Source organism: Protopterus annectens, chromosome 4.part0, assembly GCF_019279795.1.
Source record: "Protopterus annectens isolate FY-2018-M chromosome 4.part0, PAN1.0, whole genome shotgun sequence".
Taxonomy (NCBI): domain Eukaryota; kingdom Metazoa; phylum Chordata; order Ceratodontiformes; family Protopteridae; genus Protopterus; species Protopterus annectens.
The window spans coordinates 1,347,391,790-1,347,417,067 of record NC_056733.1 but is presented as its reverse complement, the minus strand read 5'-3'; the positions used below and the strand labels follow the sequence as shown (position 1 = coordinate 1,347,417,067).

The 25,278-nt window shown below is 40.2% G+C and overlaps 1 protein-coding gene across 1 annotated transcript in view; it reads left to right on the top strand.

Annotated features, from left to right (window-relative positions):
- Positions 1-25,278, top strand: part of AFAP1L1 (actin filament associated protein 1 like 1) — a 507,629-nt gene that overhangs the window by 384,306 nt on the left and 98,045 nt on the right. Inside the window, exon 15 of the mRNA XM_044069203.1 lies at positions 11,318-11,429. Coding sequence (XP_043925138.1) covers positions 11,318-11,429 — 112 coding nt within the window. The remainder of the gene's footprint in view (positions 1-11,317; positions 11,430-25,278) is intronic.

The window sequence follows — 25,278 nt, the reverse complement described above, 5'->3', positions numbered from 1 at the left end:
TTGGGTATTAATAATGGAAGATAATAACATCTCTAATGTGTTAGGTGTTAGACCTCATATTACATTCAACAAGGAATGCAACCTGAAGGACATGTTAGAAAGGCATTTAAAATTACAATCAAGCACTTGGGGGATGGACAAGTACGGACACTGCCACTATTGCACATTAAAGTAGGGAAGGAGTTCCACATCCATATAAAGCTTACACCATAAAGGATAGATACAACTGTGAAACATCAGGGGTGGTCTACCTTGCCATGTGTGACCAATGCAATGGTTTCTATATCGTGAAAACTGAGCATGCCTTTAAGCAGAGGATTTACGAGCATTAGTATCATATAGCCAAACAAATTTATACTAATGCTTTGGCGAAAAATATAGTGGAAAATCCTACCCACACTTTTAAATACATCATAATTGAACAAGACAGCAAAAATATTAGGGGGGCTGTGGGAATTAAAGTTAGAGGAGCAAGAGGTGTGATGGCAACTAAGAACGAATGCTCACTCCTTCCCAAGGTTAAATACATTTTTTTCAATCAAATGTCTACTGAAATTGAAAGCTTTGGAAAGATAGTAAAACTTTAACTCTTCAGATTTCTGAATTCAGAGTAACTCATTGTTATTTGATGTGTCAAGATGAGCTGTTGTGTAATTACATGCATTAGTTGTTCTATTCTTAGGTCATGGCATAGAATGCAGTCAGATGTTTTACTGCTGATTTTATGGGAAAACTGTGTATCACTTTAATTTTTAAATGATTTTATGATATAATTAGTGACATAATTATTTAAAGAGAGGGATGTTGGGGGAAAGGTTTGTCTGATGAAGTTCACTTTATTTTGGATGAAAGAAAGTGCTTACAGTAAACCTGTTGGAATATAAGGAATACTTGATCTGGCATCTTTGTACTTGGTTTTTGGTTCCTTGTTTTTGCGAGTGGTACTATTCTAGTGTCATTGAGCAAGTTCAGTGAGTAAATTTCAAATGAGTTCTGTTTTTCAGAGTAACAGCTTGAGAAGAAATGTTACAGCGGTAAACACATCCTTTCCACATAAAGTGACATCTGCCGTTTTCATTAAACCAGCCTATTTAGCTACCATTTTATTCCAAAGTACAAAAGCGCAAGGTACAGTATGAATAGCAATGGAATAACCAGTTAGTTAAGTAAAGTCTGCATCTTTTGTAGAAGTGTAGGTGACCTATTGTCCAACTGTTCCTTTATCTGCTTTGTGTTTAGAAGACTGAGAATGAGGCAGAGAAGGAGGGAGAGGAACAGTGCTTGTTTGTTTCCTGGAAGAAAACAAACATGGTGGGATTTGGCAAGGTGTATGAATACACGCATTGTTAGCTTGTCCGTTATCTTACCTTTGCTGTATGTTTGCATTCTAAGGAAGGAATATGGTAAGATGAGAGGTGAAAAATAATGGCATCAGGGCAGTACAGTCTGGTTCAAGTCTGATGTATGAGACTAGAGTCCACGATGACATGTGTACTCCTATAAAAAGAACAGTGCTTAGGACAGACATAGATGGCAGTGAAACAAACATGAAATAAATATTGCACTTGTTTAGTACTTTTTTCATATCCACTTAATTGTTTTTATTGTGTTTGATATGCTAGTTGTCTGCAAGCGGTAGAAAGTTCATGGTGGTTATGAACCCTAGCAGGTTCATTCTCCTGGTGCTATTGTATGTTTATCACAGTGAAGTGTTTTTTTATCTGTGCATTTGATCGTTGTCATTATATGGTATTGTTTTGCTGGTGTAAGGTTCATTTCTAACACTCTTTGTCCATAACTTCCAGAGAAAGTTTGTTCAGTGTTTTTAAAACCCAGTAATAAAGTCCTTAACATTTTCCCCTGAGTCTTCCATCCTGTTTCCTGATTGTGTCTTCTTATTCTCCAATCTCTTATCTGAAAAAAAAATATCGCTTGCACTTTTTTGACACTCCATGTATGTTTAAAATATTATATTAACTGAATGACAGAGGTATTTCTGTTTCTGTCCTGAAAAAGGATCATATGAAACATAAGGAAGAAGTATGTAATGATTCAGTGTGTCCACCACTGAGAGCAGTGGGGACAAACTGAGTGAGTCATGTGTTGTATATGACAACAAATTCCACATCTCTGTATTCTTAGTCTCAAGCCAACTAGTGTCCATAGCTGTTGCAGGTTTACAAAAACAGGTGATTCATTTTTATTTGTACTGTCTTCTTAGTGTTTACATCTATCTGGGTATACTTCCACTTTCCAACTTTTTCAAGTACTTGCTTATATCATTTAATAATAGTTGTCATTATGCCTTTCACAGAGCTTCTGGTACCTTTTGATAATCAATTAACAGTATAATACTGAGAAAGGTTTAATTCCAGAGTTACAAAACAGTACTACTCGCTTACATCATTCACACCTACAGTGCCTTTTAAGTTTGCATCCTTCTAACAACTAGAGAACTCCTTACAGTGTCATGACTTTTGGGGGGTTGGATTTATTATTATCCATGTAACTTGCTAATTAATTATGGGTAATATATGAAAGGTCAAGGTGTATGAAACAAAATAACATGAAAGTGGTTCATCTAGCATGCAGTGCAGTGAAGATATTAGTCCACGTTTGCCACTTGTTAGTCATATTATCAGTCATATTTTCTTAACTGAGAGGGACGCTCATTATCAAAGGGCTTGGTGACAAATGTCATTATGGAAAACAGAAAAATAAATTGCCACTGTCCATGTTTAATGGTTTGTGTGGGAGATGTTGTTACTTTTATGCTAATAATTATGAAAATTTTAGTATTTCTATATGTGTATTAATATTTCCAAAATCATCCAATTTACAAACTTTAACTTATCAAGTAAAGTCAAAGATGATAGAGGAGAAAATTGTCATTCATACGTAACACCGGTGCAACTTGATTAACACAGAGTGTTAGTTATACTGTTAATTATGCAAATAAACTTAGTTTTTCATATTTCTGTAAGTATTCCACAAAACATACTCAGGAAGAAATTTCTTAGAATAGTACAAAACCTTAAGTCTTGCGAACGTTAGTGCTGCTGACACTGTATGTCTGGGTTGTTCAGTTTCCAAGACATGAAAAGTTGTTTCTGAAAAGTTAGAGATAAAAATATTCAGGATTTTTCTGCACTGTAATATATTATGATATTGACTTAAAGACTGTGAATACACTGTCTTTTAATGTTGTAGAGAAGACCTTTCCTGAACATTTGCTGACTGCACCTTTTTAATAGCTTGCACCAGTCACAATATCTTTATATTTGATCTGCCACAATATATTTCCATTTGATTGGTCACAATTTATTTCTATTTGATTGGCTTATGATCTTTAACTTATTTTTGAAAGAATATTCAGGAATCTGTGAATGCACATAGGCTGCCAAAGGTGCTACATTCCACAACTACTAGATGTAAATGAATTAAGTGACCACATACAGGAATGGATGTTCTTCGTGCTTCACTGTTGCAGTCATTACATTTGGGTTATCTGCTTGCAGGTAGCCCTCAGACGGCCTGATTAACAAAGTCTTGGGTCCTGCGTCAGTTGCTGTCCCTTCTTCCATGACGTCAGGTCGTCAGGGTTATAAAGCATACAGCCGATGCCATTACATCAGTCTTTCTTGCCGTGCGGTACCCAAAGCAGAAGCAGTTCGCAAGTCCTGGTTGGCTGACTCCTGAAATTTTCGTTTTCGAGTTTCAGAACCGAAGTCTTCAACTAAAGCCAAGTACCCCGTTGGGGAAACTTTTTCTTGCTCCTTACCGATGTCAGTAAAAGTTAGTAATTGCATTACTTGTGGAAAGCAAATACCTCATAAAGATTTTAATTCGTACATTATTCCTTGCCTAGGCCCTGACCACGACGTACCTTGCTGTCGGTTTTGTGCTTTATTTAATCAGCGCACTATCCATCGTCAGTACATTTTCACTTCTAAATATTTCGGTTCACAGTTTAATTATCCAGAAATGTCATCAGTTAGCCATCCGACTACCAGGATTTCGAAAAAATGCAAAGCTAAAGACAGAGACAGGCTGCCGATGTCCAAAACTGCTGACGATGCTTCTCATAAGCCAGTCGCCAGTTCGCCAGTACTTAGCGAGGTGCTTTCACAGCCCCTGATACCCGCTACTTCTGATTCGCAGGCCTCTACTGAGACCCATTTGTAGTCCGGTATGCCGCGAGATGCTTCAAATATGGAAACCGCGGATGTCTCTACCTTGGATGGGTCCGGAGCCGCTATACAGGCACCGGCTTCTGAGGGTGTATTCAGGCCTACGGACTTGCATATTAAACCGATGCCTCCTTCTTCTCTTCTTCTCCCCCCCTTTCTAAGAGGCCTAGGACTGAAGTGGTTTATGAATCTTCTGATCAGGATTCTGTTTTTTCTGATTATTCTGATTATCTGGATTTGCCCTTATCTACTTATGAGGATTCTGATGCAGACGACTGCATTCCCTCTGCTTCCTCTCCAGAAGATTTTTCTTTTGGGGAAACTTTACATACTCTGAGGGAGCATTTCCACTGGGAAAGCCAGGATTTTTCTGATTCAAAAATGAGGCTTAGGGATTTCTTACTCCTACCTCAGCATAGGCCTTTAGCTATTCCTCCTGTACTAGACATTGTTGATTATGCTTTTTCGGAATCTAGTTTGGCCCCTGATTCCTTGCCTCCTGCTCGCAGAAAACCAGACAGATACTACAGGGTCCCTGAGTCACACAAGTTCCTTTTTTAAAATCCTATTGCGGATCCAGAGACTACTTCATAGGGGCCCAAGGGCATTAAGGCTTCTACTGCTAAAAATCCTACCCCTTCTGATAGAGACACCAGGGCACTGGATAGATGGGGTAAGAAGGTTTACACTTCTGCAACCTTGGCCATTAGGGCTTTAAACTGCCAGTTTCATATGTTAAAGTATTAGCAACATGTTATTGGATTGCTTAAACAGAAAATGATGTTGATTCCTGAATGTGTGGAAAATAAAAAATTAGAGGATTTAATGCATTCTGCTGAACAAGTTGGAAAACATACTTTGCAATGTGGTTTTGATTCATTAGAGGCCTCTTGCAGGGCCGCTGTTACTGGGTCTGGGCTCAGAAGGCATGCTTGGCTTAAGGAACAATCTTTGCCTGATCATGTTAAAGCTAAATTGTTGGATGCTCCATTAAATCAGGACCGCCGGTTTGGCAACAAGGCTGAGGAAGTTCTTAAAAAGATGGAAGATAAAGCTAAATCTATGCAAACTGTTAAGAGTTCTTACAAGTTCAGTCTCCTAGATTTAGTAGGCAGTGGCCCTCTAAGAATTGGTCCTTTCCACCCCTTCCAGGTCTTCTCAAGCCAAACCCAGACACAGCAAAAACCCCAGGTTTCAGTCCCAGGGGACACACAGGACTAAGCAGTGGGGGGCCTCCACTACCAAATCTGGGAGTAATAAGACTCCCCCCTATGGTAAACTGTCTCAATGACTTCCTTTTAAAATTTCCAAGCACTTATCAACTGACTGCCCCTTTGGGGAGAAAGATTGCTCTTCATGCAAAGAACTGGGAACTCATTACCCAGGACAAATGGGTTTTAAATATAGTGTCCCAGAGATACAGATTTCACTTCCACACATTGCCAACACCAAGCGGGTGTACAGACCCACCCCCAAATCAGTGGGCAGAGGCCCAAAAGCAAGTACTTTCTCTCTTAAGCATGGGGGCTATTCAACTGGTACCAGAAGAGGAAAAGGGACAAGGTTTCTACTTGAGACTTTTCCTGGTACCCAGAAAAGACAATTCATGGCATCCTATCCTGGACCTGTCTACTCTAAACACCTTTTTGGAGATTCCAAAATTCAAGATGCTGACTTTTCACCAATTACTTCCTGTGCTAGGCAAAGATGCCTGGTTGACGACACTAGATTTAAAAGAAGCATACCTGCACATCCCAATCAGGGAATCATGCAGACGATACCTACGCTTCAAATCAGTTCTCTGCACTGCCCTTTGGCTTATCTACTGTGCCCAGGGTATTTACAAAGTGCCTAGCTCCAGTTATTGCATTTTGCAGGCAAAGAAATATTCAAATATACCCATACCTGGACAATTGTCTAATTCAGGCAGAAAGCCAGGACATACTTTTGAATCATTTGGCCTTTGTACAAAGGGTTCTAACTTGTCTGGGGTACACCATAAACGAAAAGAAATCACACCTGGTTATCCTGTCAACAAATTATATTCCTGGGAGCAAGCTTGAATACAACTTCCCAGATGGCCTACCTCACGCCAGAAAAACAAATTCATTTGACAACCTACTTCAAACAAGTGGCCATAAAAACCCTGCTATCTGCACGACAAATACTGCAAGCCTTGGGGTTCGTGGCCTCCTGCATTCTTCTAATTCCATATGCAAGACTATATATGAGGAAACTACAGTGGTATCTGAAAAGCCTATGGTGTCAACATTCTCAAGCTCTAGAAGCAATGATTCCTATCATACCTTGCCTATGCCTAGAGTTCCTTTGGTGGGCAGAGGCCTGCCACCAAAACAAGGGATTACCATTCACTCCACCCCTGCTGCCCAAACCCTAACAACAGATTCATCAGACTGTGCATGGGGGCTCACCTGGCAGGGAAGTGCATTCAGGGCAAATGGAACCCAAGTCAAATGCACCTGCATATCAATCAAAACGAAATGTTAGCTGTACAAAATGCTCTGACAGCCTTCAAGAACTACATTCTTCCAGGACAATTAATGATAAAGACAGACAACACCATTGTTATGTGATACATAAACAAGCAGGGGGGTACACATTCTTACCCCCTCTGCAGACTAGCCATGGCATTGTGGAACACAGCCTTGAACTACCAAGTGCACCTACAAGCTCAATTCCTGCCAGGAAAATTAAATACACTGGCAGATGGACTAAGCAGAAACCTCATGGACCCACATGAGTGGAAACTGGAACCAAGGATTTTCAGCATGTTGACAAGCAAATGGGGGAGCCCAGATATAGACCTTTTTGCCTCTCCCCAGAACTACCAATTGGACATATTTTGCACAAGGCTCCCCACAAACAAGCCTGGAAAGTGGATGCTCTGTCCTTCAGCTGGAAAAACCTATCAGTCTATGCCTTCCCCCCTCTGCCTCTGCTCTCCAAAGTACTACTAAAAATCAAACAGGACAAACCAAGGATGATTTTGATTTCTCCAGACTGGCCACGCCAACACTGGTACCCGTTCCTGCGCAGTGTGTCACGGTTATCCCCATGGCACCTGCCTCAGACTCCTTACCTGTTGTCTCAGCAGGAGAACCAGATTCTGCACCCTCAGCTTCTAACATTGAACCTTGCAGCCTGGCTAATTACATAATCTCTCCATTACCATCCCTCAGTAAACCTGTGTTGGATATCATTTTAGAGGCAAGGAGGCCTAGCACTAGAAAATCCTATGTTGAAAAGTGGAAAAGATTTTGTGCCTGGAACCAATCTCTAGGGATAAGCACAGCAGCACCCAGTTTACCCCAGACTTTGCAGTACATAACTGAGATGCTTCACAAGGGCCTGTCTTTTTCCTCCATTAAAATCCACACCTCAGCCATTTCAGCTCATTATAACACAGAACCCCCCATCTTCTCTCATCCACTGCTCAAGCAGTTCCTCAGAGGGGCCAAAAATTTGAGACCACCCAGGAGAGCTCCAACCCCAGCCTGGGGCCTTAACTTTGTTTTGGAGAAACTCGCTCTACCTCCTTTTGAGACGGCTGCTACTGCAGACTTAAAATTTATTTATTGGAAAACAGATTTCCTTTTAACAATCACTTCAGCTAGAAGGGTATCTGAATTACAGGCCCTTATGGCAGTGGAGCCTTTCATCATCTTTCAAGCAGACAGGGTGTCCCTCAGAATCAATCCATCCTTCATGCCCAAGGTGGTATCCAGTGTGGATCTTAATCAGTCCATTCATTTGCCAACCTTCTTTCCCAATCCACAGAACAAAGGGGAATGGATACTGCATTCCTTAGATGTGCACAGACAACTCAGATTCTACTTGGACAGGACTAAACCTCAAAGGAAATCTGAACAACTGCAGGTAGCATTTGCTGCAGGGGCAGAGGGGAAGGCTATTTCAAAGCAAACCATTTCTAAATGGATAGGACATTGCATACATTTCTGCTATAAACACCATGGAAAACCTATCCCCCAGGGGATCAGACCTCATTCCAAAAGGGCTGCATCTACCTCTACAACCTTTCTCAGAGGCATCCCTAACAGGGACATCCTAGAAGCTGCTACCTGGAGTTCTGTACATATTTTCACCAAGCATTATCATTTGCCAATTTTCTCTAAATCCAGAGCTGGCTTTGCCACTGTAGTCTTGCAGGGCCTTATAGCTGGTCCTGGTCCTAATGCTATCTAAATTCCTCCTCCCAACCATAGCTGTGGGACTCTTCCCAAATGTAATGACTGCAACAGTGAAACACGAAGAACATAGTACAGTTGTGCACACTTACCATAAATGTAGATGTTCGAGTGTGTTCACTGTTGCAGTCCTGGTTACCCTCCCTCCTGCCCTCTAACTTCTTTTGGCTATACCTCTACTTTCCTTTACTATGCTTAAAAGCCTTTTTGGTGTATTTGCTTTTTTGTTGGAGGTATATCATTGTACTTTTATATTTAATTGCTTCCCATTAGGGGGGCACCTGACACCTGGGACAAGAAAAACTGATGTAATGGCATCGGCTGCGTGCTTTATACCCCTGACGAAGAAGGGACAGCAACCAATGCAGGACCCAAGACTTTGTTAATCAGGCCGACTGAGGGCTACCTGCAAGCAGATAACCCAAATGTAATGACTGCAACAGTGAATCACTCGAACATCTACATTTATATTAAGTGTACACAACTGTACTTTTCCAGGCCGGAAGGGATGTGTGTTTCTTTGGCAGTGGTAGCTGTTATAAAGTATGCAGAAAATGAAGAGTCATTAATTAAGTTTGCTGTCATAAATACAAGCATCTGCAGAAAAATACTTAATGTTATTCATTTGAATTCTTGAAAATATTTATTTCTCATATTTTTATCAGACATTTTATCCAGAGAAATGAACTGATTGTCTAGTTACATTTTTCTAAGTAGTATTTTTATTAGGATACACAAGGGGAGCTGCATTCAGGAGATGAACACAAATCAGCATTTAAAACCCTTACACAGATTTGTGCATAAGCACCATGATAGCATACAGTTTAGGACAAAGTTTGTTGGTGGCTTATATTCACAGGAAGTCTTTTTTTTTTATTTGTTTTGGGATTTTGAAGGTTCTCAGCTAATGCATCACCTAAGCCGGGCTGCATCATATAATCTTAACAAAGTGAAGTTCACAAAAAAAGTATAATTTGGTTGTCAAAGTTTGAGAATTAACGATGAAGTTGCCATCTACTAGGCAAAATAATTTATTATGCCTTAATGGACAGCTTACTGATCTTGATTCCAGAAGGCCAGTTATGGAATAAGTCACATTCAGTGGGGCAGCAACAGGCAAGGAATGTTAGGCCTCAGCAAGAGGATTAGCTGCCTCAGCAGAAGGTTTGGGCATCTCAGCAGGAGGATTAGGTACCTCTGCAGGAGGAGTAAGTGCCTCAGCAGGAGGATTCGGTACCTCTGCAGGAGGAGTAAAGTACCTCAGCAGGAGGTTTGGGCATCTCAGAAGGAGGATTAGGTACCTCAGCAGGAGGAGTAAGTACCTCAGCAGGAGGTTTGGACATCTCAGCAGGAGAATTAGGTACCTCAGCTGGAGGATTGGGTACCTTGGCAGGAGGATTAGGTACCTTAGCAGGAGGAGTAAGTACCTCAGCAGGAGGTTTGGGCATCTCAGCAGGAGGATTAGGTACCTAAACAGGAGGAGTAAGTACCTCAGCAGGAAGTTTGGGCAACTCAGCAGGAGGTTTGGGTACCTTAGCAGGAGGCTTGGGTACCTCAGCTGGAGGAGTGGTTACCTCAGCAGGAGGATTAGGTACCTCAGCAGGAGGTTTGGGCATCTCAGCAGGAGGATTAGGTGCCTCAGCAGGAGGATTAAGTGCCTCATCAGGAGGTTTGGGCACCTCAACAGGAGGACAAGGCCTCAGCAGATTGCGGTGGAACCATGTACGTCACTACCTCATGGAGAAAAGGCAGTAAGTGGGACAGCATTTCTTATGCTTAGGCACACATACATATGCACATTCAGTGCTGCTCTTAGCACTATAATGAAAATAAAATGAAACATTTGCCAGAGTAGCAGACTGAAACTCGCTTCATCACCTGACTCAACTGACTAGACACATTTTCCTGTATATCTATGCTAATGAAGCTTGCTGAGTCCTACAGCAAACAAGCAAATGAAACCAGTGTTTATAGTGTTAACACTCATACCAAAAGTCTCTTTTATAGCCGGCTAGTTTGTTGAGAGCCAGGTGCTAAAATAACAAGTTTCATTCACATACATAATGCTTTAGATAGCACTTAGATTAAAAGAATGTTCATGATCAGAAAGACAACAAAAGGAAAAAAAAAACATTAAGCAAGCAACCCATCCCTAAACTCCATCTGAGTGTTTTCTCCAAACTTACCTTCCCTAAATATACTGACTGTAAGACTGCATGCTCATAGGGGAAAGAGCATGTCCCAGGCTGTAATCCTTACATTTAGAGCACACTGTCAGGTTTTCAGTCGCAGTTAACAAAAGTGTCATTTGTCATTTCATCCAATGAGATTTTTGCTGTCAGGATTTTGCCCTTTCTTCAAGGTGCACAAGTATTGGAGTTTAATTCTTTATGAACACGTACATGGAGGTGGAAGAGTGACCACACAGGAAAAGAGACCTTCCTGAAAAGTGAAACACTTGTTTTATTTTCATAAGCTTGATTTTTGAGGAGCTGACTGTAAACATATTGGCATAGAGCTCTGCAATTTTGCTTGAAAGTCCAGTAAATAAAAAGTCTGGAAGCTTCTTAACTTAAGATGCATAACCATGAAAGTATGTGACTTGCACTCCCTGAAACAAAGTACTCCTAACAAATTAAAAAATCTGTCTTTAAAGTTGTTATGAATAAAATGAAGGCATAGATGGTAAGTAAAACATATACACTAGTGGCTGAATTTTGATGCTTTTTGATGGCTATAACTTGAGTTATTTATACTGCTATGAAACTACAAAATATAGTAACATTAAGTGACTGTGAGTGGAGAAGCAACTGTCTTTTGTATTTTATTCAGGTAACTGTACAGATGTCACATTTCCTGACTTTTACACATTTTGTTTATACTTTCTTTTTCATTGTTCAGGTCGAAGAGCAAAAGCGTCCTGGATCAGCACAGGTGAAGCGTCATGCATCCCTACATAATGAAAAGTGTCATCGGGTGGACCCTCAAGTCAAGGTCAAACGTCACGGCTCAAGTAAGAGACACAAGATGGTTGTGCTGCTTGTGGGGTGGAGTATGGAGACATCTCCAGAAATGTTAATATTGATCAGTGATGGAAATTTTAAAAGTAACAGAAGATAAAAAATGTGAAGGACATGCTAGTACCGTTACAACTCCATCAGTAAAAGCATGCAAAAACTGAACATGCTGCCCTCATTGTCCATATTTTTACTATTCTTTGCATGAAACTTTTTAAAAGTAAATGTTCCCTTTTCTGAAACATAAGTACTTGAATCAAAGAAATTTGAGCATATTATTTTATATGTGTAGCTTTCTTGTTCCACGTTGTTTAAGAAATGATAAAGGCATTTTTTTTTTTCACAAAAAAATTTGTAACCTCGGAGATGACTGCCTAAGGCAGTAGAGGATATGGAGAGTGCAGGAGTCCATATACCATTGCAATGCCTGATGCCAATTTTTTTTTTGTAATTGAACTTTAAGGCACACTTCACTGAGGCCTAAGCACGTTCAGTGCATACTGTTAATGCTAATTAATATCCGACAGCTTAAAAGCAGCACTGAATTTGAGAACATCATATTGTATTTATGCACCTGACTACATATCTTCATAAAATCAGTTGTGCAATCTGCAGTAGTAATTGCATCGTCTCTAGTAATCCCATCTGTCAAAATTATAGACTATGTCTCATTAATCCAGTCCTACTCTTCTGTCAAGAACATAGCATCAGGTGCTGCTGTTAAAGTGGACATCCCTTTGACCATATTCACATTCTGTGCTGAAATCTCCTTTGCAATGTATTTCTGTCTCCCACTAATTGACATTACACATGCAAGGTCTTTTTCAGCTTTGTGACCACATTTAAATGATAAACCAGCCTTTATAAGGTTTGTTTACATCAAACACAGGCAGTGTATTCCATAATTAGATGACATTCACTACTTCCAGTGTTAAAGTTGCACAAACAAGAATAGTTTTTAAGACACTTAGAATTTACTTTCATACAAACCTCCAGTCTGCACAGGTAACACAACCAAGACTTACACTTAGAAAATACAGTCACTACCATAAATAGTCTGTTGCTGTAGTTTGCCATAAAGATGGTGTGGCTGCAAAAAATCTGCCATAAACTGTTACTGCTGTAAACGCTCCAAGCAAAAGACATAGCTACAGGCTTAACACTACTCTCAGGGAAAAAGTACTAAGGCAGTGAGTGAATTACAGCATGGAACAGAGCACTGATGTACAAAAGAAAAGGTGGGTCAATCAGTCAACCAAGATACTCATCAATTCTGAAAGTTAAACTAGTTTGATCTTCTTTGCTAGTAAGTGACGTATGCTTGACAGTTTTTGAGAAGTAAACTAGACTATTAGAAGGCTAGTTTAGTAAAATCCTCCATGATGACTACCATAGAATAAAGGCTGGTTTAAGTAAACTTAAAAATCCCTGGGGCAGAAACAAGGTATAGTAAACTGTGTCCTCAGAAATGAGAATTGTCCAAGGTTTGATCTTAATTTTACTGTGAATACAGTGTTCAGTAGTGTCGTAACTGAAATCAGCAGAAAATTAGATAACACTCAGGACACTCATGTCAGCAACACGAGTACAGGCTGGCTGTTTTCAGATGTGTAATATAGTAGCAAAGTCTGAGCAACCATATACAAGCAGCAAGGTGATAACAGTGAATTCCCCAAATAGTGACCCAAGCAAAAGGGGCCAGGATGATAAGGAACAGATGTAGTACTCTACTATACTTGTAACAGCAAGGAATAATTTTCAAGATTTGTAGATTGTGTGGAAAAAGCAAAGCAATGTGCTATAAGTACAGTAACAAACAATGTGATGCATTCACTTCACAAATAGCTATTTAATTTAAATATGCGTATTCTTCCCAGCTTTAGTCCATCAGTCAGCAGGAGTAATGCATTTCATGCCATTCCAGTCTAAGCTGCTCACTTAGCTGTAACAACAAAACTGGTTTGCCTTCTCAGAGTAAGACTGCAGCTTATATATATATATATATATATATATATATATATATATATATATATATATATATATATATATATATATATATATATTTTTTTTTTTTTTTTTCTATCAGCAAAGGTCAGAAGCACAAAGGAGCAAACCTCCAAAACACCTAAAAAAAAAGAAAGATTGCACATAACAGCAAATGACAAATAACCTGCACACATCATTACTGAGCACAGGATCAAACCCCAGTGCAGTAAAATTCCCATTAAGACTGCAGGGATCTGTTCAAGTGTGGCATCTAACTAAGAAAGCACTTCGTTTGAATGAGTAAAGGTGCACTCAAGAGTATCAGAAAACAGCACCAATGTCAGTTATTTTCATTGTAAAATATTTACATTGCTTTATATGTAAAATATTTACAATGCTTTATATTTGCTTTATATATGCTACATTTATGGGTACTAGACCACACCCCACTTTTTTAAACCAATCAGTAACACCTTGCCACTCAACAGCACCACCCTCAACCTGATACCACCAGTCCTCTAACTCTACTATTCCTTTTGCCTAAGTGTCAAGTACCATTCAGTAGCTATGCTATCACCCAAAATAGTCTTATTAACTCTACTTCTACCCCTGTTACTCATCCCATATCTCCTAACCACCTACGAATGTCAGGGTCACCCAGGTTTCCACTGCCCTAAATTCCAAACATCCATCCCATCTACATCAGATAATAATGCACCCTTACTCACTCCCCTCATGCTTACCTCCTTAACCCCTAAAATACTACCATCTTACTAGACCTAGTTACATTAGTCATAAATCTAGACACTGTTACAAAACTTTATTCAAAATCTTAAAACTCATACTCAGGATACACTACAACCTCACAAAGGATGGCGACATCCACTTAAACCCTGGTCCATCCCCACCTGTTGACCCTAATCCCCCTACTATATCCCCTACCACCATAGCTCCAACAAATAGACCTCCTAACTCACTGCTGGCCTGCCTTCTAAACATTAGATGCATAAATAACAAAACTCAGCACCTACATGCCCTCTTAGCTGTTTATTCCCCAGGTATATTATGCCTAACAGAAACGTGGCTATAGCCTGCCACCAAGAACCGTGAGATTCTGCCACCAGGATATAGTATGTTTCGACTAGACTATACCACCAGAAAGGCTGGTGGGGTAGCCATACTTTACAAGTCTACCCTGTCTGTCAGCATAAACACCCAACAACCACCCCAGTTCAATAATGCTGAAATTCTTATCTCAAAACTACAAATTAATACAAACAAAAATGTAAACATTGTCTGTGTCTACATTCCCCCAGGGAGGAACACAGAAAACTTAGAAGACTTCTTATATTGGTTATCCAATAACTACCTCCAAGAAACAATTGTTCTTGGGGATTTCAACATTGACTGGAACACTAGCTCTTGTGAAACCCCCACAACCCACATAAACCTCTATGGATTTACTCAAATCATAATCTCCCCCACCAGGACAATAAAACACGGTAACAAGGAAAGTACCCTAGATTGGATAGTTATCAATACCCATCTTCAATCTTATGAATTAGGCACTTTGCCTGATGATCTAAGTGACCACTGTCTCACCTACTTAATCAAGCTCAAAGTAGACTGCTCCTACCAACCCACCTATAGAACATTAAGAAACAACAAGAATTTTATTCTCACTAAGTTTCAAAATGAACTTAAGGCAACTGGTCAGTACTAAAAAGTCTCCCCCTAGATGAAGCAGTAGCATAGTTTAACAACAAATTCCGTGCTATTCTTAACTCTCATGCTCCCAGACGCTGTATTAGAACCAAAGTTAATATTGCACCATGGCTTTCTAAAGATACCAAAACCAAAATTTCACTCAGAAACAAAGCATGGGCCACCTACCGAAAAACAAAAGCACCACATGATCAACTGAGATTCAGACAGCTAAGGAATGACACCAACAAATCCATAATTTAGACAAAAAGAACCACTACTACCATCTACTGCAAAAACACCAAAGCAAACCTCAAAAGTTCTGGGCAGGAATAAGCAAACTACTCCACTCAGGTCAAACCGCCACTCCACCCCCCTCAGCTTCCCAACAAAAATCCCCAGTAGACATTGCTAATAACTTCAACAGCTTCTTCACAGAGACTATCCAGTCTCTAGCCAGCCAACTCTCTCCCAATGGCTCTAATTCTAATGTAGCCACACCCAGTACCCAAACATACTTTACCTTCCAACCTGTTCCTACTCAACTTATTCATGCCCTACTTAAGAAACTAAGACCCACCACCCTGGCTGCCGACCTCCTCCCAGCAGACTATCTGCAAAAGGCTGCTGACACCATAGCATACCCCATCTCAATCTTGATCAACAGAGCTATATCTGAAGCTACTGTACCCACTATACAGAAAATCTCCCATGTCATACCTCTCCATAAAGGAGGCAGTACCACTGAACTGTCAAACTTTAGACCCATAGCTATTCTGTCACCTCTAGCTAAAATTATGGAGAAGTGTGTACACATAAAGCTCATGCACTACCTCACACAGAACAAGCTGTTGTCCAACTTTCAGCATGGCTTTAAGCCAGTCCACAGTACTACTTCTGCCCTCCTCTCTTTCTCTAACGTCATTAACCACAACCGCAATAATAACAAACTATCCTCAGCACTCTTTCTAGATCTATCCAAGGCTTTTGACATGGTTGCTCACAAAATGCTTATAAATACCTTGAAGGCCTTCTCCTTAAACAACCATGAACTCCAGTGGTTTCAATCTTGCCTGCACTGCAGGCAACAGGCAGTCCTATGGCAGGACAAGCTATCATCTCACCTACCCATCACATTAGGAATCCCCCAGGGCTCGATACTAGGACCCCTTCTTTTCTCCATCTTTATGAAACGACCTTCATTCAGTCATCTCAGATGCTACATGCATACAATATGCGGATGACTCCTCCTTGATTTGTTCTGACACCGCACCAGCTACTTTATTCACATTAACTCAAAATACCTTCAGTACAGTGGAAAAATGGCTCTCCAGTTAACATCTAATCCTAAACCCCAACAAAACTAAGTTGCTTCTCTTCTCCCCCACATGCAGGACCCCCTGCCATCCTTCACCATAACTGCTAACAATGGCACTACCATCTCCCCAGAAGCCCAAACTAAACTACTGGGTGTCATAGTTGATAACAACCTGATGTTTGATGTGCACATATCAATCAAACTTGGCTCTCTTTACAGAATCAAACCTTTCATTACCCCACTTGCTAGAACTGCAATTGCCCATTCCCATCTGCTATCAACTCTTCTCTACGCCTCACCTCTATTCTCCAACTTAAACAAAACAGATCTTAATAAACTATCATCCTGCTGTAACCACATTGCCAGATTTGCTACTGGCACAGCCTACCAGACACACCACTGTCACAACCTAAATCATCTAGGATGGCTTGACCTGCCAAGCCTACTGCAGTTCAACCAGCTAATAGTGGCACATAAAGTCCTTTACCAACCAGAAAATACACCTGCACTAAAAAATATTATCAGCCCCTACACTAGCACCCAGCCACTGCGATCATCCACTAGACTCTTAGTTCAAACATACAAATCCAACTACTCAGCTGGGGACTCTCTGTTTGCCAACTCTTTTTGAAAAGTATGGAACAGACTCCCAGTTGACTTGACCCTAGAACCCTCACTAACTCAATTCAAAAACAAACTCAAGAAATACTTCAAAACTCATTGGTGATGTCCTTGCACTAACCCCGACTAGTGACCTCTCTATTTCTTAGGTGCCTTACCTTCAACTACTTCTAAATTTTCTACCACTCCACTTCAGGAAGGGTCAATTGTATAACTGCTGCTCAGTGTGTCTTAAACCAGAATGTAATGTTATGTATGTTTAACTTGAAAATAATTTTATGTTTTGTAAAGTGTTTTATAATAAGTTAGTACTATATGTGCTAAATGCTGGTATTGCTTATGTCTGTAATCTGCTTGAAACTAGCATTTTCTAAATGTTTAATGTGAATTATTATCTTGGAGCTTTTCTCCCTGGGCCTTCGCTGAAAATGGACATGTATCCAGTCAGACTAGCCCGGTCAACAAATGTAAAATAAAATAAGTAAATATTTGTTTATGACAATATTAACATATAGGTTCATAGGTTCATAGGTAATGTCAGCATTAATCAGTCCTATGTCACACTTTTAATATTATTTTAAACAGTGGGGCAGTTTTTTGAGTTCTAGTATGGTTTTTATGGAGCAATAATAGCCTTGTTGCTTTATTTTTAACATTTTTCACTGTATTTCCACCTTAGCAGGTATAGCTATGGTTTTCAGCCTATTTAGTTGTTCACTTGTAGATTTATACACATGTTCATTAATATCATGATATGTTTTTTACACACAAACCTGATCGAGTATTTATTTGGTATGAAATTGATCTTTGTTAAAAGTGTTTTAGTTTATAAGCATATTAAAATCTGGGTTTGACATGGCCTTATATGTCAGTGGTAGATCTCTGAGCGGTAAGCGGTATGAGACTGAATAAAGCTGGAGTTCTTTCAGTCGGGCAGCATAAGACATATTTTTGAGACCCTTTATCCTTTTGGTGAGGAACTTTTGGGGCCTTTCAAGCTGCAGCAGGTGTCTGGTCAGATACATTCGAACGGGCATTGTACTCAATCATAGGTCTAATGAGTGATGAGTACAGGGGACGATGACCTCCCTTGATCTAGATGTGAATCCTTCATGATCAGGTGGGCGATATAGAAGGTTTTCCTAACTACTTTAGCAACATGAGTGTCAAACGAAAGACTACTGTCAACTTGGGTCCCCAGATCCCTGATGACTTTTTCTGTGCTCAGTGGATTGTCACCTATATGGTAGCTAGGGGTAACCTTGTTTTTCCCGAAGGGTATGACTATGCATTTTTTGGCGTTTAACTTCAGGCCATGGCTCTGGCACCAGTTATCCGTTTCTGTGAGGCCCTTCTGGAGGATATCTGTGTCAGATGTGTTTTCGACTATGGCGCCCATATACTATTAGTATGTAATGTCAGCATTAATCAGTCCTATGTCACACTTTTAATATTATTTTAAACAGTGGGGCAGTTTTTTGAGTTCTAGTATGGTTTTTATGGAGCAATAATTATTAAGCAGATCCCCGGAGCCTTATTGCTTTATTTTTAACATTTTTCACTGTATTTCCACCTTAGCAGTTATAGCTATGGTTTTCAGCCTATTTAGGTGTTCACTTGTAGATTTATACACATGTTCATTAATATCATGATATGTTTTTTACACACAAACCTGATCAAGTATTTATTTGGTATGAAATTGATCTTTGTTAAAAGTGTTTTAGTTTATAATTATTAAAATTTATTCTGATAGATGTCTAGTGGTAGATCTTTTCGTTAGTTAATTAGCTCGTCTTTTTGTTAGTGGTAATTTCTTAATTAACAAAGTTTGGATTAGTAGGTTAGCCTTAATAAGCTGTTCTTATATATTTTAATTTGTCTCTGTCTAGTTTCAGTTCTAATGTAGCACAGTCTCAGTTTACACTATGGTGTTAAGGGGGAAGGGAGACTTGGTTAAAGGAATGAGTTTAATAACAGAACCACCCTCTGTTACCACTCCCTTGCTCCAAATAACCTAATTATATATAAATAATGAATGCTTGTGATGCTTTTCATTATACTCAACTAGGATCGCTTGTTTGTGTGTTTCAATAAAAGATATTCCATTTTTAACTCAATTGTGGACTACCTACTATTTTCTATTTTATTATTTTGTAGTACATATTTTACAGTTCGATTTTTATTAGTGAACTAGGTGCATAACATATTTATAAGAGTGAAGTTCACACCCTTCACAATGCGAAGTTTCTGCTCAGTTTGTTTTTGACCCAGAATAGGTTGCATACTGGATTTTCTGAGACTTCGAGGAATACCACAGATGTTTTTAGGGTTGACATTATACTCTAATAGATTAATTAGAGAAGTGGGATTTTTTTTTATCAAGGCTTGTCCAAGACCACTAAGTTATAACTTTTTAGTTAGGGCCATATACATTGAAAACAGGGGATAATGGGATTCATACCCAGCTTTCTAGCTTTGCTATCTCTCAACTTAAGCACATGTTCTACCTCATAAAATATTAAACAGTGATGTAGTTTATTTCATCTTGTTCATAGTTTCATAGGTGTTTACTAGGCTAACGACCACACGAGTCTTTTTAAGACTAGCCATGCATCTCAAATCTCTGAGAAGTTTTGGTACCCTTGATAAGTGTAAGCAGGGGCTTGGGAGATTTAACATTTACAAGCGGGGGCATGAGAAATACACCATTTACAGGTTGCCTGTGTCTATTAGAGACATAGGTGCCAAACCAGGGATGACTTTCTTGTTCCCTATCCAATTGTCCAAGTTGCACTTGAATTGGGTTAGGGAGGAACTCTGTTTCACATGAATGGGGAGCCTGTTCCAGAGACAGGGTAGTCTCTGGGATACTTACTTGTCTCTCCAGCAGTGTTTATATCACAGGCAAGGTTTAAATCTTTAGAATGGGTAATTCTGGTGCTGTTTGTTTTGTGGATATGTAGGAGGTCCATCAGAGTGGGGTCTAATAATGCCCTGTATGCTATGCTAGGCATAGATCTCCCCTCAGCACCCTGTAGGAGACAGAATACAAGGAGAGGACCATGAGGTGGTCTTCATAGGACATTTTACGTATGCCAAGTATTGTATGTTCCATTTGTTGGATGTGCCTGGTCAGGTATATACCAAAGGGGGAATTGTACTCAATGACAGGTCTGATGAATACTGAATACAGTGGAGCAATGACTTCATTGGACCTAGATGCCATACCTTTGTTTATAAGTTGTGCAACATAGAATGATTTCCTCGCTACTGCAGACACATGATGGCCAAAGGATAGATTACTGTCTATGTGTGTCCTATGTCCCTGACAAATGGGTCAGCTCTAAAGGGTGTGTTATCAATATGATAGTTACAAGGGGTTGATGACTTCCCAAAGATACCATTATGCATTTATTGGCAGTTAGTTTTAGTCCATGGCTCTGACACCAGTTGTTTGTCTGTTAGCCCTTCCTGGAGAACATTTGTGTCTGTGTGGGATTCAGTGACAGCTCCTAATTTGCAGTCCTCTACAAATTTAGTCAGCCAGAGACCATTTACATTAGCTTTTTCTTCACAGAAGTAAATGCCAAAAAGGAGCAGTTCAAGACCGATCCCTGAGGGACTCTTATTTGTGACTAGCCTCTTTGTAGAGGTGGACTCCCCAGTTCTGACTTACTGGGTCCTGTCTGTGAGCTAGTTGGCTACCCATTGGGTAACATACATGTTTGTACATGACCTCTTGAGTCTGTCAATAATGGCCGAGTGGAGTACTGTGTCAAATGCCTTGGCCAGGTCAAGGTGGGCAGTGTGAACCATTTTGTTGTGTCTTGCTCAGAATTTTGTAGCATGACAGTGGTAGTCCTGGGAATCAAGTAAAGGTCGAAAATCTAACAGTGGTAGTCCTGGGAATCAAGTAAAGGTCGGACATCTAACAGTGGTAGTCCTGGGAATCAAGTAAAGGTCGAAAATCTAACAGTGGTAGTCCTGGGAATCAGGTAAAGGTCGAGCATCTAACAGTGGTAGTCCTGGGAATCAAGTAAAGGTCGAACATCTAACAGGGGTAGTCCTGGGAATCAAGTAAAGGTCGAGCATCTAACAGTGGTAGTCCTGGGAATCAAGTAAAGGTCGAGCATCTAACAGTGGTAGTCCTGGGAATCAAGTAAAGGTCGAGCATCTAACAGTGGTAGTCCTGGGAATCAAGTAAAGGTCGAACATCTAACAGTGGTAGTCCTGGGAATCAAGTAAAGGTCGAACATCTAACAGTGGTAGTCCTGGGAATCAAGTAAAGGTCGAAAATCTAACAGTGGTAGTCCTGGGAATCAAGTAAAGGTCGAGCATCTAACAGTGGTAGTCCTGGGAATCAAGTAAAGGTCGAGCATCTAACAGTGGTAGTCCTGGGAATCAAGTAAAGGTCGAACATCTAACAGTGGTAGTCCTGGGAATCAAGTAAAGGTCGAACATCTAACAGTGGTAGTCCTGGGAATCAAGTAGAGGTCGAGCATCTAACAGTGGTAGTCCTGGGAATCAAGTAAAGGTCGAGCATGTAACAGTGGTAGTCCTGGAAATCAAGTAAAGGTCGAACATCTAACAGTGGTAGTCCTGGGAATCAAGTAAAGGTCGAGCATCTAACAGTGGTAGTCCTGGGAATCAGGTAAAGGTCGAGCATCTAACAGTGGTAGTCCTGGGAATCAAGTAAAGGTCGAGCATGTAACAGTGGTAGTCCTGGGAACCAAGTAAAGGTCGGACATCTAACAGTGGTAGTCCTGGGAATCAAGTAAAGCTGAAGCATGTAACAGTGGTAGTCCTGGGAATCAAGTAAAGGTCGAGCATGTAACAGTGGTAGTCCTGGGAATCAAGTAAAGGTCGAGCATCTAACAGTGGTAGTCCTGGGAATCAGGTAAAGGTCGCGCATCTAACAGTGGTAGTCCTGGGAATCAAGTAAAGGTCGAGCATGTAACAGTGGTAGTCCTGGGAACCAAGTAAAGGTCGGACATCTAACAGTGGTAGTCCTGGGAATCAAGTAAAAGTGAAGCATGTAACAGTGGTAGTCCTGGGAATCAAGTAAAGGTCGAGCATGTAACAGTGGTAGTCCTGGGAATCAGGTAAAGGTCGAGCATCTAACAGTGGTAGTCCTGGGAATCAAGTAAAGGTCGAGCATGTAACAGTGGTAGTCCTGGGAATCAAGTAAAGGTCGAGCATGTAACAGTGGTAGTCCTGGGAATCAAGTAAAGGTCGAGCATCTAACAGTGGTAGTCCTGGGAATCAAGTAAAGGCCGAGCATCTAACAGTGGTAGTCATGAGAATCAAGTAAAGGTCGAGCATCTAACAGTGGTAGTCCTGGGAATCAAGTAAAGGTCGAGCATGTAACAGTGGTAGTCCTGGGAATCAACTAAAGGTCAAGCATCTAACAGTGGTAGTCCTGGGAATCAACTAAAGGTCAAGCATCTAACAGTGGTAGTCCTGGGAATCAAGTAAAGGTCGAGCATCTAACAGGGGTAGTCCTGGGAATCAGGTAAAGGTCGAACATCTAACAGTGGTAGTCCTGGGAATCAGGTAAAGTTCGAACATCTAACAGTGGTAGTCCTGGGAATCAAGTAAAGGTCGAGCATCTAACAGTGGTAGTCCTGGGAATCAAGTAAAGGTCGAGCATCTAACAGTGGTAGTCCTGGGAATCAGGTAAAGGTCGAACATCTAACAGTGGTAGTCCTGGGAATCAGGTAAAGGTCGAACATCTAACAGTGGTAGTCCTGGGAATCAAGTAAAGGTCGAGCATCTAACAGTGGTAGTCCTGGGAATCAGGTAAAGGTCGAGCATGTAAGTCTGCAGGGCGTGTTCTCTTGCATCTCATTATCATTATTACTGTGGTGTATGATCAGTGTGTCTCGTTATCATTATTACTGTGGTGTATGATCAGTGTGTCTCGTTATCATTATTACTGTGGTGTATGATCACTGTGTCTCATTATCATTATTACTGTGGTGTATGATCAGTGTGTCTCGTTATCATTATTACTGTGGTGTATGATCAGTGTGTCTCGTTATCATTATTACTGTGGTGTATGATCAGTGTGTCTCGTTATCATTATTACTGTGGTGTATGATCAGTGTGTCTCGTTATCATTATTACTGTGGTGTATGATCAGTGTGTCTCGTTATCATTATTGCTGTGGTGTATGATCAGTGTGTCTCGTTATCATTATTACTGTGGTGTATGATCAGTGTGTCTCGTTATCATTATTACTGTGGTGTATGATCAGTGTGTCTTGTTATCATTATTACTGTGGTGTATGATCAGTGTGTCTCATTATCATTATTACTGTGGTGTATGATCAGTGTGTCTCATTATCATTATTACTGTGGTGTATGATCAGTGTGTCTCGTTATCATTATTACTGTGGTGTATGATCAGTGTGTCTCGTTATCATTATTACTGTGGTGTATGATCAGTGTGTCTCGTTATCATTATTACTGTGGTGTATGATCAGTGTGTCTCGTTGTCATTATTACTGTGGTGTATGATCAGTGTGTCTCGTTGTCATTATTACTGTGGTGTATGATCAGTGTGTCTCGTTATCATTATTACTGTGGTGTATGATCAGTGTGTCTCGTTGTCATTATTACTGTGGTGTATGATCAGTGTGTCTCGTTGTCATTATTACTGTGGTGTATGATCAGTGTGTCTCGTTGTCATTATTACTGTGGTGTATGATCAGTGTGTCTCGTTATCATTATTACTGTGGTGTATGATCAGTGTGTCTCGTTATCATTATTACTGTGGTGTATGATCAGTGTGTCTCGTTATCATTATTACTGTGGTGTATGATCAGTGTGTCTCGTTATCATTATTACTGTGGTGTATGATCAGTGTGTCTCGTTATCATTATTACTGTGGTGTATGATCAGTGTGTCTCGTTATCATTATTACTGTGGTGTATGATCAGTGTGTCTCGTTATCATTATTACTGTGGTGTATGATCAGTGTGTCTCGTTATCATTATTACTGTGGTGTATGATCAGTGTGTCTCGTTATCATTATTACTGTGGTGTATGATCAGTGTGTCTCATTATCATTATTACTGTGGTGTATGATCAGTGTGTCTCGTTATCATTATTACTGTGGTGTATGATCAGTGTGTAGTGGATTGAAATCAAGCATTTTTGGGAAGGTGAAGGGACACATGCCTTGGCACACATGTTGTGCAGAACTGAGTTATATTTCCTGCCATGCCTTGTGCTAATATGCATATTTTTATCTTACATGGCATATATTTATATGTTCTCTTTCCAGTGAGTCGTTTTGCATATCAGAGTTTGTGAATAATATAGAAAGGAGTGGGACATCTGTAGAAGTAATTTACCTTTCCTCGCTGGCAGTATTTTGCAGTTGTACAGTTGTATTACATTGGTTTGCTCATACAGGCTGCACCATCAGCAGCTGTTCTGTGAAATGTCTTGGAGCTTGTTAGTATAGCCCCTTCTGTGGTGAATTTTTATGCTATACATTTGACCATCTTTGTGAATGCCCTCACTTACTCCGTCTTAAAATTATTTTATTGATTAATAAATTGTTCTGTATGGTTGTTGACCCTTTGAAGTTTCCTGGTGCCTCTTCCATTTTTTGTTTGCTCATTTACTTTTACTATCCAGCTTACCCCTGGAGTAGGGCCACCAGCAACCTCCCTGGGTGTTGGGAACATTCACTGTATCATATATGGGTGGGAATGAACTGGGGGAAATCTCTTTACATAGCCATTTTGGTGAATGCGAAGGATTTTTTTAAACCGTACCTTTCTCCTGAATGTCCATATTCTGTGATGTCATATATGATAGGATATTGGTACAGTGTGTGCCAGTGTTTGGGCATCCTTGTATTTAGTTATCCTTACTGTCTATTCCCCTGGTCTAAGCAAAGTGCAGTCCAGGAGCACAGTAATATTAAACTTGCTAAGTGAGCAGTGGCTACCTAAGCCAGTCCTCTAGCCAGTATTCTGTTGTCCAGGACATTTAGCAAACCTGAGTCTGTGGATTTAGTTGCCTATTTATGTTTGTGGCATTTTCAAAGTGTTTACTGGCTTATTTGTCAGTTGTTGTTTATTGGTATGTGGTCAACATTTTACTATGTCCGTTGGTTTGCATATATTAAACATATACATGACAAGTGGAGTTTTACATTTCTGAAGTGCACTGGGCAGTTTGAACAGTCAAGTTAGGGCTGGT